An 18,326-nucleotide genomic window follows, 5' to 3' on the forward strand; every position below is an offset into this window, starting at 1 on the left:
ATCAGATGTGACATTTTGGTTTGTCTGGTTGCTTTTCTTTTCTTTTTTAATAAAACGTTTTTCTTTTCAATAAAACGTCATAATATTAGACTAGAGGGGGGAAGGTGGGTATCGTTTCAACGCTTGAAAACTACACAAAATAAAAGCTCGCCTGTCACGGTGATTAAGAAAAATAATTAAACAGTCGCAAGATTATTTGAGTTTTTGTAATAGGGCATTTAACTTTAGCATGCAACTGTATTTTAGGATAATTGCAATCATCATCGTATCTCATCATCGCATAAGTTGATTTTGAAAGGCGGCTGATGTGGTTTGCCGTTGTTATGGCAACATCAGTTCAGTTCCGTAAACGCAACTAACGTTAGACAGTTGGAGGGTCATTATTCAAGTTAGCTAAGTTAGAGTCTGAGAAAGTGGAGTTAAAAAAATTACCATGTTGACAGCCCACCGAAGAAGGACGCGGGAAATAACTGGACCTGCACATTCCGTGGCAGTGGTGAGTTATTAGTTATGTTTGCTTGACAGAATCAACACACACACACACACACACACACACACACACACACACTGATGATGATGATTATGAGACCAAATTTTCAAACATTATTGGGGCCTGATCACAGATGATGAAAAAACATTAATGAAAGATGGAAGTTAAACATTTTCTAATGTGTTAATGTGCAGATTAAGTATATGTATGTTTTTTTTTAGACCCTATCTTTCTCTTTGGGAAGACAGCAGATTTGTTGAACATATTTGTTACATGTTTTTACATTTTTGGTTAGTGTTAATATTCAACTCAAATATGTACATTTCAGAGAGCAAGACAACCTTTATCCAAAGACATAGACAACATTTTTCTGAGGAGAAGGAAACAGGAGGCGACACAGAATGAGGTTCTGGAGTTTACCAAGGATCATAGCTCCTGTGATGTGAAAATGCGATGGGAAAGAAACACACAGCGCCGGATGGTGTCGGCCACTATTAGTAGACATCTACAGGAAGCAAGAGAGCAGTACCATATAGGCATTGATGAAAAGAGGGAAAGGTTTGAATGGAATAACATCATAAATGATTAAGAAATAGGACTAGTCTTTCACTGTAAATGTAATGACATTTGTCTGGCTCTTTTCGACAGGCTTCGTGAGCTGCTGGAGTCAGAAGAGCAGGAACTCTTCAGGGAGATGGAGGCAAAAAAAGAGACAGTGTTGGAGAGGCAGGCTAAGATGCATGAAAGAGCCACGACTCTACGAGAGAGAAGGGAGAGCGAGAGACAGAGGCTTGTTGCTGATAAATTCGATCAACTCTTCAGGTAGAAGGCCATATCATTAGTAGTTGGACCATCTTGAACTTTGGATTAGATAAGATTTTCCCTCTTCCTGTGTTTTAGAGAGCAGTGCGGGGAGCTGCGCACCATGCAGATGAAGCGCAGACAGGATGAGGTCTGCACTGAGCGTGAATCTCAGATCCGTACTAAGGAGGAAGTGCGACGGATGCAACAAGAAGAAGACAGACTGTTCACTCAGATGTGGGAGAGCGACAGGCTGGCTAAAGAGGAGCGTCATAACCAGGAGGCTCAACGTCAGAAAGAGAACAACCTCCAGCAGAAGGCATTCCTGCAAACACAGATGGAAATGGTTGAGGAGCAGAGAATCCGGGCCAAGCAGCTGAAGCAAGAGGAGGCCCAGTTACTGGTACTGATCATTCAATTCAATAAATCAATCAAATCAAGTTCAAATTATTATAAGGGATGCACAATATTTCTGTAGGTTATTAGTTATGGGCCAATATTAGAGTTTTTTAATTGATCCGTATCTGTACGGATAGTTCACAAAAATAAAAATTCTGTCATAATTTACTCACCCTCAGGTTGTTCCAAAGTTGTATTAATTTCTTTTTTCTGTTGAACATAAAATAATATTTTGAAGACTGTGGGTAACCAAGCAGTTGTTGGGTGAACTATCCCTTTAACGCTCACTTAAAGTTTCTTAAAATTAATGTTTCTTCTATCATTTTTTAGTTTGTTGGTTTAGTTTATATTAAATAAAAAATAATATACAATATAAATAATATATTAAATAGGTATTCATTAATTATACACTATTATTTATTTTTTAAATGAATCTTTAAAAACTAAATTACTGTTAAATGTAATCTAATCTTTAGCAAATCTCAAAATGAATATCCATTTTTCATACTGTACATTATAATTTTGGGATTCCTAAATTGACTTGTAGGTGATTTTAGTTTTTAGTTTTTAAACACTAAATTCATTTATTTAGACAAAAGTTTATTGAATTTTAAAATCCAGCATAACATTTGTACAAAAAAAGCTGCGCCATTGATTCTTCTGAACGCTGTGTTCCTCAGAGAGACCAGAGGGAGATGCTCCGTCTGGAGGCAGAGCGAGAACACAGACAGAAGCTTCAAGACCAAGAAAAACGACGTAAGCAGCTGGACTTTTCTCTTCGACTGAAGATGAAGCGCCTGGCACGAGATCGGCAGGATGAGCTGGCTCTGGATATGAGCATCCTGAAGAAGCTTCTGAGTGAAGAGAGGGATGAAAAGCAGGAGGAGTTCCTCAAAAAGGTTAGACTTCAGCAGAGTACAGTGTTGTTAACAGAGGTTTTGGTCTTCACTTGAAGGAGTAGTTCATCCAAAAATCTAAATCTATGAAATGTTCTTCATGAATAGCTGGAGCGTAAAGAGGAGCAGCACAGGTACCGGGAGTATCTAGCAGAGCAGCTGAAAGAGCAGAAACGACAAGAAGCTGAGACCGAGCAACTGTTTGAATCAGAGCTCCAGCAGGCTTGGGCCAGCAGGGAGGCACAGTGGCGTCTGGAAAAGGCAGCGAGAGACAGACTCATGAAGGATGTCATGGACACTCGCCGGTTGCAGATCCAGGAGAACTGTAAGGAAAATGCTTTAAGATCAGGCATTTTATATATATATATATATATATATATATATATATATATATATTTATTTTCAATAAACTTTAGTCTAAATCAATGAAAAATAAATCACTAAAATCATCTATCTATCTATAACTATCTATAAATTACAGAAACGTCTGTCTGTCTGCCAAGTTTGACATTGTTTGGATTAGAAATGCAAAAGATATCGGTAAATATATCGGTAAAAGAAGCACTTAGAAGGTTGTGGTTTAAAAATAAACATTCTGACATTAGAGGGTTATATCCATAGACTGTAAAAAAATATGGATGTAGTGTCCGTGACGTCACCCGTAGGTTTCTGAAGACCGTTTTTGAAGCCTAAATCCGCCTGTCACTCAAAAGTGGACACCCTTAATTATGCAGAAATGTAAGGCTTAATATAATTTAAACGGATGAGTTATAAAAAAATTCACCCCCCTCACAGTTGTCATGAAGGGCAAAATTAGCTGTATAGACCAAAGCCACTTTTTGCTCCAGGCTGTAAACATGTTTTTTTCTGCTTTAAAGTTGGGCATTTTAACATGGGGGAGATACAGATTTGACTCACTTTTGCAGCCAGCCTCAAGCGGCCAGTTGATGAATTGCCGTATAATTCACTTCCGTGTTGGTTTCAAGAGAGACAGGGAGGTTGCCGCTTGGTTATATCGGTCAAAGAAGCCCCAAGAAGGTTGTGGTTTAAAAATAAACATTCTGACATAAACACTCTGTCAGCTACACTGTTTACTTCTGAATATTATATTTTATTCACGGCCATCATTTGTAGTAACCTATTCACAAACTGTTTGCTCAAGCGTAGCATTTTTTCGGAGTTCACTGTGTAGCCTGCTCCGTGAATCGTCGAGTTCACTGTGTAGCCTGCTCCCTGAATCGTCGAGTTCACTGTGTAGCCTGCTCCGTGAATCGTCGAGTTCACTGTGTAGCCTGCTCCCTGAATCGTCGAGTTCACTGTGTAGCCTGCTCCGTGAATCGTCGAGTTCACTGTGTAGCCTGCTCCCTTAATCGTCGAGTTCACTGTGTAGCCTGCTCCGTGAATCGTCGAGTTCACTGTGTAGCCTGCTCCCTGAATCGTCGAGTTCACTGTGTAGCCTGCTCCCTGAATCGTCGAGTTCACTGTGTAGCCTGCTCCCTTAATCGTCGAGCTCACTGTGTAGCCTGCTCCCTGAATCGTCGCGCTTATTCATTTGTGGATGTTAACTGAATCTGTAAGTCACCTACGCTGTTTACTTCTGTATATTATATCGATCTATAAATTACGGGAACGTCTTTCTCTCTGTGTGTGTGTGTGTGTGTGTGTGTTTTATTCGCATATCTCTCGAGATGGATCTCGAGATTAGTCCGATGGATTTCAAACTTGACAGGTGTCTCTCTATGGGCATGAGTAAGTGCAGTGCCAAGTTTGACATCGTTAAATATATATCGGTAAAAGAAGCACCCACTGGCTTTTGCCGCTCTAGCCGCTGGCCACTCCCCCTCTCACACTGCACACTGAGTGAACACAGCCCAGGACCAGAGACAGAGAGGGTCGAAGAAAGCAGCGGAGCTTAAGTAGCGTTTTCTCTGAGTTCACTGTAAAATCCACCATTTGTGGATGTTAACTGAATCTGTAAGTCAGCTATGCTGTTTACTTCTGAATATTATATTTCATTCTGGTGCGCTTAACGCTATCGCTACTGTGTAATAGTAGCCTATGCTATTCACCAACTAAACATATCCTATTCAATGCGTTCACAGTCTCTTTCACGGGCATCATTTGTAGTTGCCTATTCACAAACTGTTTGCTCAAGCATAACTTTTTCTCGGAGTTCACTGTGTGCTTTCTACCATGCACAAATAAAAATGTCATTGAACTTTTGCTGTGCAATTGTAACAATGAGCACTCACACACACCAAATCAACAACTACTAAAAACACACACAAAAACTGATTTTGCACGGGCATTTTGCACTAGTTTGTTTTTAATTCTGCAAGTCAATTTAGGAATCACAAGATTATAATGTGCAGTATGAAAAATGGATATTCGTTTTGAGATTGCTAAAGATTAGATTTAACAGTAATTCAGTTTTTAAAGATTTATTTAAAATATATATTGTGTATAATTAATACTTATTTAATGTATTCTTTATATTTTATATATTTTTTTTTATTTAATAACATATTACAAACTAAACCAATTATTACAATTATTATTATTCATTTTAATTTTTCATTAATTTAAAGAAACTAAGTGAAGGGATAGTTCACCCCACAATGAAAATATAAATGATGAGACATATATATATATATAATCACTACCATTCAAATTCTGGAGTCATGGTTTCCACAAAAATATGAAGTAGCACAATCACATAAAGTTGAGCACCAAATTAGCATATTTAAAATATAAGTAAAGTTATTATGAATTGTAATAATATTTTCCAATATTACTGTTTTTACTCTATTTTTGATCACATAGCCTTGGTGAACCTAAGACTTTTCAAAAAGAAAACTTTAAATCGTTAAAAAAATCAATATGTAATTTATTATTATACATAAATGTAATAATAAAGTTTTATTAAATGTTTTTTAATCGTTTATTTATTTATTTATTTCTCTTTAGTGAACGAGAACCTGCAGAAACAGGCTGAGACTTTCAAAGAGAGAGAGGACCTTGACCGAATCATTCAAGAGAACAAATTGCTGGATGACGAAGAAAAGACTCGGTAGGTTCCTGTCTCTCAAAGTTGTTCAACTTAATCATACCCATACCAAAACATACAAAAATGAATAATATTTTGTTTCACGTATGTCCAGTTTAAGGGAGGCCTCTCAGGAGTATCAGGCTGATTTACTGGCTCAGATACTGCACCGCCAGCGCATTTGTGAAGCAGAACAAGCTGAGAAAGAACACGAGTTCCAGGAGGGCCTGATGTACCAGGAGCAGTACAATAAGAAGATTCAGGACATCCTTTCAAGGCCCATATCCGGCACCACAGCAGTTCATCCCTTCAGGAGACGAGAGCGCAGCTCCAGCTCTGGTGGACAGTTGGCATAAATCCAAACCAATTCTACTCACAACATTAGTAACATTCTTAACATTAGTATACGATATTCTAAAAACAGTATAAAAAGAAAACAGATTACATAAAAGGAACTTTCAGTGAAGTTACTAACTTACATGCTCATTTCTGAATAACTATGTTTTACACATTTGTGTGATCTGTGATCAGATTTATTATCCCGTGTCAAAGTTTGTATTCAGACATACAGTAAATACAAGTCTGACTGGATTAGCTTGTTTTGAGGTAGATATTTGCATGTATAAAAGATTATTTCATGATTTCAAGAAAGCAAATCATTGTGTCTTCACATAGAAAAGTGTCTTCACATAGATTTCACATAGAAGACTTCCTTTTACACCGCCTTTAACACCAACCATCTAATTAAAAAAATTAGACACTGTCCACAGTTGCTATGAAGCATGTACAGTACACAATACCAGGAGAGGTCAAAAGGTTAAAAATGACACAGTTAACACTCTAGATGATTTCCATAATGATTTGGCAACAAGGTTTTAGACCAATAAGCTGCTGGGCTAAATGATTAGTAGGTGAGGGAGTGGGCGGTTAACTTTTGACACTGCAGATTCCACGACAACATGTGTATGGTAAAGAAGTTAGTCAACGCCCAATACCTTACCTAGGAGTGCTATGGGTGTGGGAGCAATTGGTATGATTTCATTTCTGTCTCCTTTTTTTCTTTCTCACTCAGCTGTTCAGACAGGTTGAACTTTTACCCAAGCCAGTTTTGAACTTTACAAAATTCTCAGACTATACAATCCTTTAAAGCGTGACATGAGGAATATACTATATCTGAATAATTCAGAGCTCTGATGATCATTGTGTCTGTGGATATTGGCTCAATTTTTAAGAGAAGAAGATGCGTGAACATGAGCTTTATGTCAAGGTAAGTCAGACACAGCTACTCTTTCATTCTAGATTTTCTTATCACATTAATAATACAGCATGTGGTCCACTGAGATTTACAGGTTACAGCTTTATAAATACATTCATTTAAAAAGCAACCAGCTAAACACTTTTTCTCAAAACAACAAAAATCACACCGCTGTTTATGGAATTTGTACGTCTTTATTTAGGAATTTTCTATTCTACCCTGTATTTTACACATGGTTTGTGTTGTGTCCACTTTGCATATTGCAGATAAGAGTAGAGAAGCTGCTGTGTTGCTCAGCTTTGTGTCTTTGATTAATGATGCAGACACTGAGCAAACACAGCACACTATTCGATTATTCTAGGCAGGTTCTGCTCTCAAATATTTCTAAGAAACATAAGAAAAAGTACATATAAGTATATAGAGAGTTAAACTTCACATTGTGTGATCACAGTGAAATGGACCCAATCAGTTTAATCAGAACAGTGTTATCTTGGAGCAATGATGTGTATTCTGATGTTATACTGTATATTAACTGGTAGTTTATTTTTTGCGCTATGTGTTTCAAAGTTTAGCTGGAGTCAAAGATATAACAATAAGTAACAAGTAACAATAATTTCAGGGAGTTGGTCTCAGATCAGAAACACGGAATTTAGTGATGTATACAGCAGGTCAATGATGTGATTTTTTTTTTTTTTTTGGATCAAGTAAAAAAAAAAAGGCTTAAATACACATTTTCTAGAAATTGTCAAGATTTTTGAATAAATAAATAAAATTAAAATAAGCAGCGATGATATTTTACATTTAAATTTACATGTAGTTAATTAGTAGATGCGTTTATCCAAAGTGACTTACAAATGCGAACCAACACAAGTAATTTATCTTAAGACCCAAGTTCATTAAACAAACTTCCCTGTAAATAAAGCCAAGTTTTAAGTGTAAGCTTGTGATACACAAGTTAAAGGAGGGAGAAAAGCAGATAAAAAACAAGCATATTTTTATATAGGATTTATTATTGGAAATGCCTGTTTATGGCTTTGGTTTGTTTTAAAATATTAATTAAAAAAGCCACTTATACAAAGGTAAACGCTTTTATCTTAACAAACTGTTCTCGTAATATTTTCTAACTGCTGACAGACTTGAGTCTATACACAATCCTGATGTTTACAATCTAGCATTTTTATTTCCGTCAACGTGATTATAATGCAGCGCTGTAATTGGCCAGAGGGTGTCGCTGTAGACACACTGAATTGTGCCATTGATCCATGATCCTCTGCCGCTGCGGTGCGGTCATGTCAGTCATGATCGAGAGTCCATGGAGACTGAAAGAAGGCAGGGCAGCAACTTCACTCCTGCATTTTTGACAATTACATATTTAGTTCTTATTTAACCGATACCTTTAAGCCATTATGAGAAGTCTGTGATAACTCGCAGTCATTGCTTATTTTAACTTGTAATTTGTTTATGCGGGAGGATGAAGGACGCTTTTCTAACTGAACTTCAATTATGGGGACAGACACCTGCCGTGATCAGGCGCGGCTAACGCGCTAACATTAGCCGTCAGAGGGAGTTCAAAAGTACAAACCAGCACAACATGGAGTGGTGACAGGACGACACAAGGATTATAAAGCTTGATGGGAATATCATCATATTCAAGCGGAAATATTTAGCCTTACGTGTGCTGATGTGACTAGTTTAGGTGGGAGCTGCTGTATTTGGGATCATGTCTGTGACCGAACTCTACTCTAAGGTGAGTTGTTGTAATAGTTTACATTTTATTACACCATTAAATAGATAAATAAGTAGTATGTAATATGGCACAGATGGACAGTAATTTAATGGAATTTACTGTGCGAGATAGTAAACGACGCCTTCATCAGTCTTTGGATAGGGACTTAATTCTTCGTTTAATGTAACATGACTAGCTTGAAATCTTTTAAACACCATAAAACCTCACAAAAGGTAATCTTCAACTATTTGACGCCCTGTAGTTCTTCATAACTGCCTTTAACTTCCTATAAAACACAGGGAAGTATCGCGGACAGGTGTGTTCCTGTTGGTTTCGGTCTGTAAGTAGTTTCGGCTTTCGCGGTGTCTCGATACACACTGAGCTGCCTATCTAGACAGCACGTTTGTGCGCGTACTAATTCGGCTTTGATGTCAAACAATGCTGTCTGCGAAGGCAGCTCACTGGGTATTGAGACACAACCATGTGTTCTCGACGAGTTCTTCCTCTTATTCTTTAGTGGTTCATATATTAGACACTACGTATCTGTCAAAACCAGCATAATCAATACTGGAGATATTCAGTAACTGCCGTTTATTGGATATTGCTCTTGTCTCGAAGACAGGATCCTTGTCCAGTTATAATGAAATTCATCCATTAGTGGATTGCGTAATGTGCTGTTTGGGAATAGTAGCCTATCATTAGTAGGCCTATGTGACATTATTTTGTTTGGCGAATTGTTGACAATGACAATTGTAGATTTATTTTCAGGATTACCATACTAGTTATGGAAAACCTGGAAATATTAGTGATTTCTGTCATGGAAATGTATGATTTTAGTAGTTGGCTAAATAATTTTTTTCTAAGCTGTGCCTAGCTCTAAAATATCTCATCAGATAGAAATTGATTATTTTTTTTTTTATTATTATTAATAATTATTTTTTCCAACTCTCATCACAAACGACTGGAAAATGAATTGTCCTGGGAATTCAGCGATATTAGAAATATGTCAGAGAAGGAATGCTAGCTGTAAATATGATATTACAAATTAGGAAAGACCTTGGTGTAGCCTCATGTTTATGTCACATATTAATGCTGCAGGTGACTCAGTCTTTCCAAGTTGTTTGGGCCTGTATGCAAATTTCATATTGTTTCTTTTCCTCCTGTCCTCAGCCTTTGTTGAACTGTTCAGTTCATCCCAATTCTTATAGTGTCACCATAAGGGTTGAAACATATTACACCAGTTCACTCCCTTATTTTTGCCTTTGTGTTCTTATCAGACGTTTAACCTAAGAGTATTCCACAGTTTTCAGGTTTTGTTATTAGCTTTTGAGTGTTATTTTAACGATCTCAAGCAAAAGACCAAACCAGTGATGTCATCATATAACCACCCTTCCCACGTGTATCGCTGGTTACACTAACAAGTAGGATTGAATAGACAGACATTTTAAGCAGTTTTGTTTTTTGACAGACCTCATTTTAACCCCCCCCCCCCATCACCTAATTAAACTTCATAATCTACTCTTTGATAATCTGTATGTAAGACCAGGGAGACAATCTACCATCTGTTTTTTCTTCTTAGACCAACTTGCTAGTTTTAAAGAGGCAGTGTATACAATATTATCATACATCTAAGAACATAACATCTTTGGTGTTAAATATCTAATGAAATAAGAAGTTTTAGGCAAATGTTTAAATGCTAGTGTCAACAAAACTAACTTTTTGCAGATATACACATTTAAAGTCTGCATGAAACGGAAATGGTATTTTCCTCCCTATTGTGACGTGTATATCCAAGTGAGTTTTGATATCATGGCGGCTTTTCTCTACTGGGAAAATGCGCCAAATAAATCGATGACTCATCCTGTACTGGCTATTAAAAAAGGACGATCCATGATGTTTCCCAGTAAAAATACCTTACAAAATCTCACTTTTTGAATGAAAAATAATTGCGTTATTGTTTGATGCTCCCTGCTTTAAGAATGTAAGTTATTACTTTGTAGCCTTTTGTTGGAGCTTTGTGTCTTTGGTTATTGTTCTCAGAAAGAGGATTAGGTTGGGGCACAATGCACCCCAGCCGAAGTTTCGACCCTCCTCCTAAATGGGATGTTTTGTTGAATTGACCCCAGCACAACCTAGATTTGATGGGGCTAATATCTCTTTTTGTCCGTTCCAAATAGATTCTCTGAGTCTTTTCTTCTGCCGTGCTGTTTCAACAAAAACACCCCCTTTGTATTCTTTCTTTGGGTGTAATACATGGTCATCTCTGCATCTCCTTGATTAAACCATGTGCTATAGTACGTCACTGTTGAGGTCTCTCAGTGCCTCTGGGCAGATAAACAAGTCATGTGCAGGTCCAGGGGGAATGTACCATTGGGCTGGATGTGCGATCACAGTCCCTGCACTCATGGCTTGGCAAATGCCACTGCTAAGGTAACTGATGCAGAAACGAGAGTCTCCAGGATGACTGGGGAGAGAAATCTGGGAGAAGCACTTAAGATGTTTTATTGTAATGTTCATGCTCTTTTTTTTTTTTTATGTAAGAAAATGGTGTACCTCTGTGGGTCCCTGTATAACTTGTAATCTAAATTACGGCAGGTTTTAAAGATGTGGATTATAACTAATTCATGTTTAGATGTGGATTATAACTAATTCTTGTTTAGATGTGGATTATAACTAATTCTTGTTTAACATCCCTTTAATGGCTCCATCAGCACAACTCAAAGTAATATGATTAACCCAGTGATTATGGGTGTAGTAGGCTACAAACAAGGCTGGGTGATATTGCTTAAAGGGTTAGGCTAGTTCACCCAAAAATTGTCATTAGTTACTCACCCAGTCATGTTGTTCCAAACCCGTTAGACTTTCGTTCACTTTCGGCTTTAATTCACGTACTCTAAAAAATGCTGGGTTGTTTCAACCCATGTTTGGGTCAAATATGGACAAACCCAACCACTGGGTTTTAAAATTAAAAAAAAAATTTTAAACCAATGGTTGACCCATATTTGATCCACATTTGACCCAAACATGGGTTGAAATAACCCAGCATTTTTAAGAGTATAGACATTGACAGGCGAACATAAACAGAAGTTAAACCAAACTTGCTTGAACCGTGAGAACAGATCTCATTGGTTCTTGCGGAAGCCCAAACGTGCTGCGTAACACACGACAATGAACCTCATTGGTTCTCGCACATCAAGCAAGCATACTTGAACTTGCCTTTACCATATCTGATGAGCCTAAATTCAATCTGTTCACTGTGCATAATACAAAAAATCGATCATGTCTTTCTATCTTCATTTGTGTTCCGAAGATAAATGAAAGTCTTACGTGCTTGGAATGATATGAAGGTGAGTAATTAATGACAGAATTTTCATTTTTACTAACCCTTTAAATATTGCTAAAATAAAATATAAAATTGTATTTAGTTTTTCTTTGGGGCTTTTGACAGTTTGCAATAATTTTATAGGATCAATTATTTTTAAATAAGCCATTTAAATCAATAAGACATTAAACGTTTTTCAATAAAATAGTAAAATAAAAATCTAAGTAAAAAATTAACTAAATGAACACAAGAATATAAAAACATTTTATTTAAGTGCACATTTATGATATTAAATGTGTTGTAAATATGCAACATTATCTCTAAAATATAATGCAGTATATCTCACAATGCAATATATCCTACCAAATTGCATGTGTTTTTGGGAAACAGAATTGGGAAAATAGGGACAGAAAAACAGTTTTTCAGTGCACCTGCTCTGCTCCGGTCACTTTTCGTTGATTTAGCAGGAAGTCTCGCGCTCACCTGTTAACCACTGCAGCGAGCCTCACACTCAAGGTAGTGGTGTCAGATTTCACAGGGATTCAGGCCAGTCATTCCTGGACAGTGGTCAGGACAAAGATCACAGATGGAAAGGGAAAAAAGTGTGAGGCGTCCCCCAGGAAACACCTGATCTCTCCCTCTAGGACGTTTTGTGAGTGTGCTGACAGTGATCAGGGTGTGGCTATAGAGACGCAGAGCTTTGTTCTAACCGTTTACCCTGTAGCCTAATGGGGAAAGTGTGCTGAATCTAGTGAAACATGAGACTTCCTGACATTGAGCTTTGCCCTAGGGGGTGTAGCAATAGTTTATTAATTTATAATAGTTGTTATTAATTAATAACAGCTGTTATTCATAAATGTGAATAAGTATTATTAGGTAGCTTCCCTTCAAGTATTCTGCATGTCAACATGAGTGACATCACAAGTTGACCATGTTTAATGCACTCTGTTCTAATTGTGAGCAATTCATTGGTGCACTCTATTCCAAAAAACAACATGTTTTTCTTATTTTTCATTAAAATGTAATAATTTGCGATCATTTTGCATTGAATTTCCTTTTAAAATTACGAAAGTTTGGGGTCTGTAAGAATGAATGTTTTTAAAGAAGTCTCTTATGCTCACCGAGGCTGCATTTATTTGATCAAAAATACAGTAAAACAATTAAAAATAACTTCCATTTTAATATTTTCAAATGTATTTTATTTATTGAATTGTCAGCATCATTACTCCAGTCTTCAGTGTCACATGATCCTTCAGAAATCATTCTAATATGCTGATCTGCTGCTCAATAAACATTTCTCATTATTATTATTATTATTTTTTAAATTGTGATACATTCGTTTTTCTTTTTCTTTTTTTGAAATGGAAATCTTTTGTAACACAAATGTCTTTACTGTCTCTTTTGATCAATTTGCATGCATCCTTGCTGAATAAACATACATTTCTTTACAAATAAATCTTGCTGACCCCAAATATTTGAACGGTAGTGTAACATAATAAAGTAAAAATCCTGTTTTACTCTGAAAAACACCATATTATGAAGTAGTTTGTGAATTATGTTTCATTGTTAGACCCATTTTATGGTGCATAGAGCTGCCGCAAACACTCATAGCTCAGTTTAACAGCTGACGTGGATGCAGGTCTTTTTGTCATGCGGCTCAGAGAAGCCATGAAAAACCAGTTTCGCAGGTCTCACCCTTGTTTCTCACCAGCTCCCTCCCACCACAACATCTTTTCCAGTGGCCTTCATTACTGTGTTCTTCAAGCCCAACAGATCAGGACTTTAGGAGCTGACTCAGATAATGAAACAAAAGTCTCACACTTCTTCATAGACAGCTGAAATGTTCGATTGCTTATTTCTGTTCTATTATTTGTGTCAATATAGAACACACACACTCATACATGATGCAGTTTGGCTACTTCTGCTGAAGCCCTGAACTGTGTGACAGTCATTCCTGTATCTTGGTAGCCAGGCTCCCGTCTTGTAAATAACCCTGACAAACTTGTAGCTGATTGTATCGACTCTGTGTCCCGACTGTCCACTGAGAAGTTCCATCTCATTACGGTTGCTGGAAATGCATTGGAACAATTAGCAGAGCAGTCAGTCTCACGCGATGACAGGAGCACATTGCTCAGGTGTGGAATGGCATGCATGCTAAATGCTGGGACTTTCTAGTCTGGTTAATCGTTTCCCTTCTTGGCCTTTGTTAGAGATTCCGTCACTGCTTCTTCATGCAGTATCAGCTTTCATGGTTCAAAGATCATACCGGTTTTAACTGATAGATTTTTCCATTTAAGCTTCGTCATGCATGCTTTGAATTTGTGTTCTGAATGTTCGTGAGAAATCCAAAATGAGTCAACAATATGGAGTTTAAAAGAAATAATTGTGCAAAAATGTCACTGCTCGTGTTTTCTCGGTTGTTAAAGGGTTAGTTCACCCAAAAATGAAAATAATGTCATTAATGACTCACCCTCATGTCGTTCCAAGCCCTTAAGACCTCCGTTCATCTTCGGAACACAGTTTAAGATATTTTAGATTTAGTCCAAGAGCTTTCTGTCCCTCCATTGAAAATGTATGTACGGTATACTGTCCATGTCCAGAAAGGTAATAAAGACATCATCAAAGTAGTCCATGTGACATCAGTGGGTTAGTTAGAATTTTTTGAAGCATCGAAAATACATTTTGGTCCACAAATAACAAAAACTACGACTTTATTCAGCATTGTATTCTCTTCCGGGTCTGTTGTCAATCCGCGTTCACGACTCCGCAGTGACGCTGCTGACGTAAGACGCTGCTGACATGCACACTTATGCACCATTTTAAAAAATATAGCAATACCAAAATACAAACAATGTAGAATAGCTTGAATACAGCGTGCGTCTCCCTCAGACTGTAAACGAAGCTCGGGCGCACCAGATAACACGTCAGCAGCGTCTTACGTTAGCAGCGTCACTGCTGAGTCGTGAATGTGGATTGACAACAGACCCGGAAGAGAATACGATGCTGAATAAAGTCGTAGTTTTTGTTATTTTTGGACCAAAATGTATTTTCAATGCTTCAAAAAATTCTAACTAACCCACTGATGTCACATGGACTACTTTGATGATGTCTTTATTACCTTTTCTGGACATGGACAGTATACCGTACATACATTTTCAATGGAGGGACAGAAAGCTCTCGGACTAAATCTAAAATATCTTAAACTGTGTTCCGAAGATGAACGGAGGTCTTACGGGCTTGGAACGACATGAGGGTGCGTCATTAATGACATAATTTTTATTTTTGGGTGAACTAACCCTTTAAGGCTTTGAGATGTGGCATCTAAGGCTGTCTTTCATCAGAAAAGCCATAGATGATTTTTAAAGGGATAGTTCACCCAAAAATGATCATTTAGAACAGGGCTTCCCAAACAAGTTCGTGAGGTGATGAAAAACGAATAATTATATTGAATGTTAAATTAAAATAAATAATTAGGGCTGCACGAGAATCTCCATCAAATGTGATTAACAAATCAAAGGCTGCAATTTGATTAAATAATTGTATAGTCTGATTTCAGAATAAAGCATGCATGCAGCATATTTCATTATTATAATTCTCAAATATTTGTTTTTTTTATTTTAGAGTAAAATTTGTAATTTACAACAGTAATAGGCTATATTTCTACCTTTATTTTTATAATTAGTTACAACATGCTGCTACTAATAATAAAATAAGAATACAAATAATATTTAATAACATTTAAAGGCATAGTTCACCTAAAAATGAAAATTACCCCATGAGTTACTCACCCTCAAGCGAAAGAGTAACCCCTGACGCATGACGTATTGACGAACGCGGAAGCACAGAGGATAGAGCACAAAAAAAACACTGGTCACGTATTCCCAATTAGAAGTCTAAAACGAGAATTTTTAAAGAGAAATGTCGGGGGAGCTTGAGTTTGTTGCCCAGGTCTATTTGTTTGAACCGCGAGAGGCGTCAAAGGTTGCGCTATTCCTACATTCGACGTCATACATCGCGTCAGGGGTTATTCTTTTGGCATCAAGACTGCACGATTAATCGCAATAATGAAATTATTTAATGAAATTGCGCTTAAACCGATTTGGCTTATTGTGATTATGAAATCGCATTTCATTATTTTTTTTGTTTTTTTATTTTAATGCGCAGCTTGTCAGTGACGTACGGCTTTGTGATCAGGATAAACGCTGCTCCATCTGAAAGCACTGCAAGTTTGAGTCGCTTATAACATGCATTTGAAAAAGCAACACACGTCAAACATATTTCCAAACTTTAGAAGCATTTATGAACCTCTTGTCCAACAAAAGACAACATTTAATAAATCAATCAAAGTTTTAATCTTCTGTTTATTCAGCTACAGCGATAGTATGATGCCCATAGGGATTTTTATGATGGATGGATGTGTTTTTTTGGGGTTCAAAATATCAACACCCATTCACTGCCATTATAAAGCTTGGAAGAGCCAGGACATTTTTTTATATAACTCTGATTGTGTTCGTCTGAAAGAAGAAAGTTATATACACCTAGGATGGCTTTAGGGTGAGTAAATCATTGGGTAATTTTAATTTTTGGGTGAACTATCCCTTTAAATTGTATTAAATATTATTTTATTATAATCAACATCAGAGAACCGTGAACATGCGAATGGGTCATTATATTATTGAAATATTGACTTAAACGCTTAGCGGGTACCTCAAGTAACTATTGTACACCTAAATGGTTCTAAGTTTGGGAACCCCTGATTTAGTATTTTGAAGGGGGAAAAAAAGTGTATTTTTTATGGTTTTTGTTTTTGTTTGTTTCTTTGTCCAGACAGTGAAAGTAAATGGTATCCAATTTAGTTTGGAAGCCCATAAATCTTCTCTCTGAGTTGAAATTTTCAGAACCTTGTTCCCAGTACTTGGCCATCTCATACATTCTGTAGAAATCCTGTCACTTCAGTGCATTCATTTTCCAAGCCAGTTTTTTCTGGACTCATAGGGAATAGTTGATAAGCAAGATAATCAGTCAACTGTTGATTAATCCCTGTGAAAACAGCCGAGCCTAACTGAGCCCTTCATAGGTGCTTATTCATATAATAATTTTACATTTAATTAAAATTTGGTCTGATCAGCATCACCCATGCACAATAGCTAACTAATTAAGGCATCCTAACAGAAATGTAAAGAAGCATGCAAGAGGCGCATCCAAATTATTCCTATAGAGTCTTATATTAAAGGGTTAGTTCACCCAAAAATGTTTCTGTCATTAATTACATGTCGTTCCAAATCCGTAAGACCTTCGTTCATCTTCAGAACACAAATGAAGATATTTTTGATGAAATCCGAGAGCTTTCTGACCCCTCCATTGACAGCAACGTCATTGCAACTTTTAAGGCCCGGAAAGGTAGTAAAGACATTGTTAAAATAGTTCATGTGACTACAGTGGTTCAACCTTAATGTTATGAAGTGACGAGAATACTTTTTGTGAACAAAAAAACCCTAAAATAACAACTTTTCAACAACTCAGAAGCGCTGTGTTTACTATGCGAATAGCGTAGGAGATCTGTAATGGAAGAGCATTCTTGTCAGAGGAAGATGCAAAGGAAAAACTGTATTTTTATGATGTCATAATATGGGGTCAGACTCAGGCAGCTATAATAGATTATTATGGGATGATGTATCCTTTACAAGCTGTCAGAACTTGGTTAACCTCATCCTTAATTTGCCAATCATGCATTCATTCTCTCCTTCAAAAGAATCCTTCCACACGGATTGTACACATGGACACTTGGGGCATGTTTTGATGGGGGGTGGGGGAGGGTTCTTTTGTGTCTGAGTGCTTTTTAAAAACGGGACATGCTTAGCGCTGGGGCACAAAGTGACATTAATTAGTGTAAATTAATTAATCGAGTATGAAAGGGGACAGTGTTTCTCCCCACCCAAAAATAGAGGTAGGACCAAATAGACTCACTTGTTTAGCTGGACTGAACCTCTACTGATCCTATAGTGCGGTTGTTCATGTTGTCATTTGGTAATGAGGCATTTGATTATTCATTAAATTCATAAATGTAGAATTAGGCCTCAGTTTATTGTACAACATACCATATCCTTTTGTTTTTCTAGCATCACTAACAGCAATTTATCATCTGAAACCATAAAGTAGTGAGAGTCAATATTTTTTTCAGAGGTTTAGATTAGGTATGCAACTATATAGGCCTATAGGCTACTATATATATTATTATATAAATATAATTCCACATTCTGCCTAATGTTGTATGTACAAATTGAAAGCTTTGAAAACAAATAGTGAATGTATCTATGTGCAAAAAAAAAAAAGAAGGAAATTGTACTATACTAAAACAGTTTTATTATTTTGTTTACAAATCTTCACTGTA

At 36.8% G+C, this 18,326-nt stretch overlaps 2 protein-coding genes across 3 annotated transcripts in view; both read left to right on the forward strand.

The window, feature by feature from the left end:
• The first annotated feature begins 277 nt into the window (after window positions 1-277).
• cfap53 (cilia and flagella associated protein 53) lies at window positions 278-6,277 on the forward strand. Its single transcript, XM_084387743.1, has 8 exons — window positions 278-496; window positions 819-1,048; window positions 1,139-1,312; window positions 1,391-1,694; window positions 2,371-2,589; window positions 2,695-2,911; window positions 5,554-5,656; window positions 5,748-6,277. Exons 1-8 carry the CDS (start codon window positions 434-436, stop codon window positions 5,986-5,988), a joined length of 1,551 nt encoding a protein of 516 aa, XP_084243869.1. The 5' UTR covers window positions 278-433; the 3' UTR covers window positions 5,989-6,277.
• Window positions 6,278-8,482: 2,205 nt separating this feature from the next.
• The window catches only part of myo5b (myosin VB), a 52,548-nt gene continuing 42,704 nt past the window's right edge, over window positions 8,483-18,326 (forward strand). For both annotated transcript variants that reach the window (XR_014625198.1, XM_084387526.1), the window contains exon 1: window positions 8,483-8,634. Coding sequence is in view for 1 of the 2 variants with exons in the window: in XM_084387526.1 (XP_084243652.1) it covers window positions 8,608-8,634 (27 nt within the window). In the remaining variant the exon portion in view is untranslated. The remainder of the gene's footprint in view (window positions 8,635-18,326) is intronic.

This window comes from Rutilus rutilus (assembly GCF_951802725.1).
Source record: "Rutilus rutilus genome assembly, chromosome: 18".
Classification (NCBI taxonomy): Eukaryota; Metazoa; Chordata; class Actinopteri; order Cypriniformes; family Leuciscidae; genus Rutilus; species Rutilus rutilus.

Excerpts from the sequence above, each read along its gene's own strand:
- cfap53 (XM_084387743.1), top strand. The coding sequence starts at position 434 with ATGTTGACAGCCCACCGAAGAAGGACGCGGGAAATAACTGGACCTGCA. Across the intron at positions 1,695-2,370 it reads AAGAGGAGGCCCAGTTACTG|AGAGACCAGAGGGAGATGCT; the intron begins GTACTGATCATT and ends TGTGTTCCTCAG. Across the intron at positions 2,590-2,694 it reads AGGAGGAGTTCCTCAAAAAG|CTGGAGCGTAAAGAGGAGCA; the intron begins GTTAGACTTCAG and ends CTTCATGAATAG.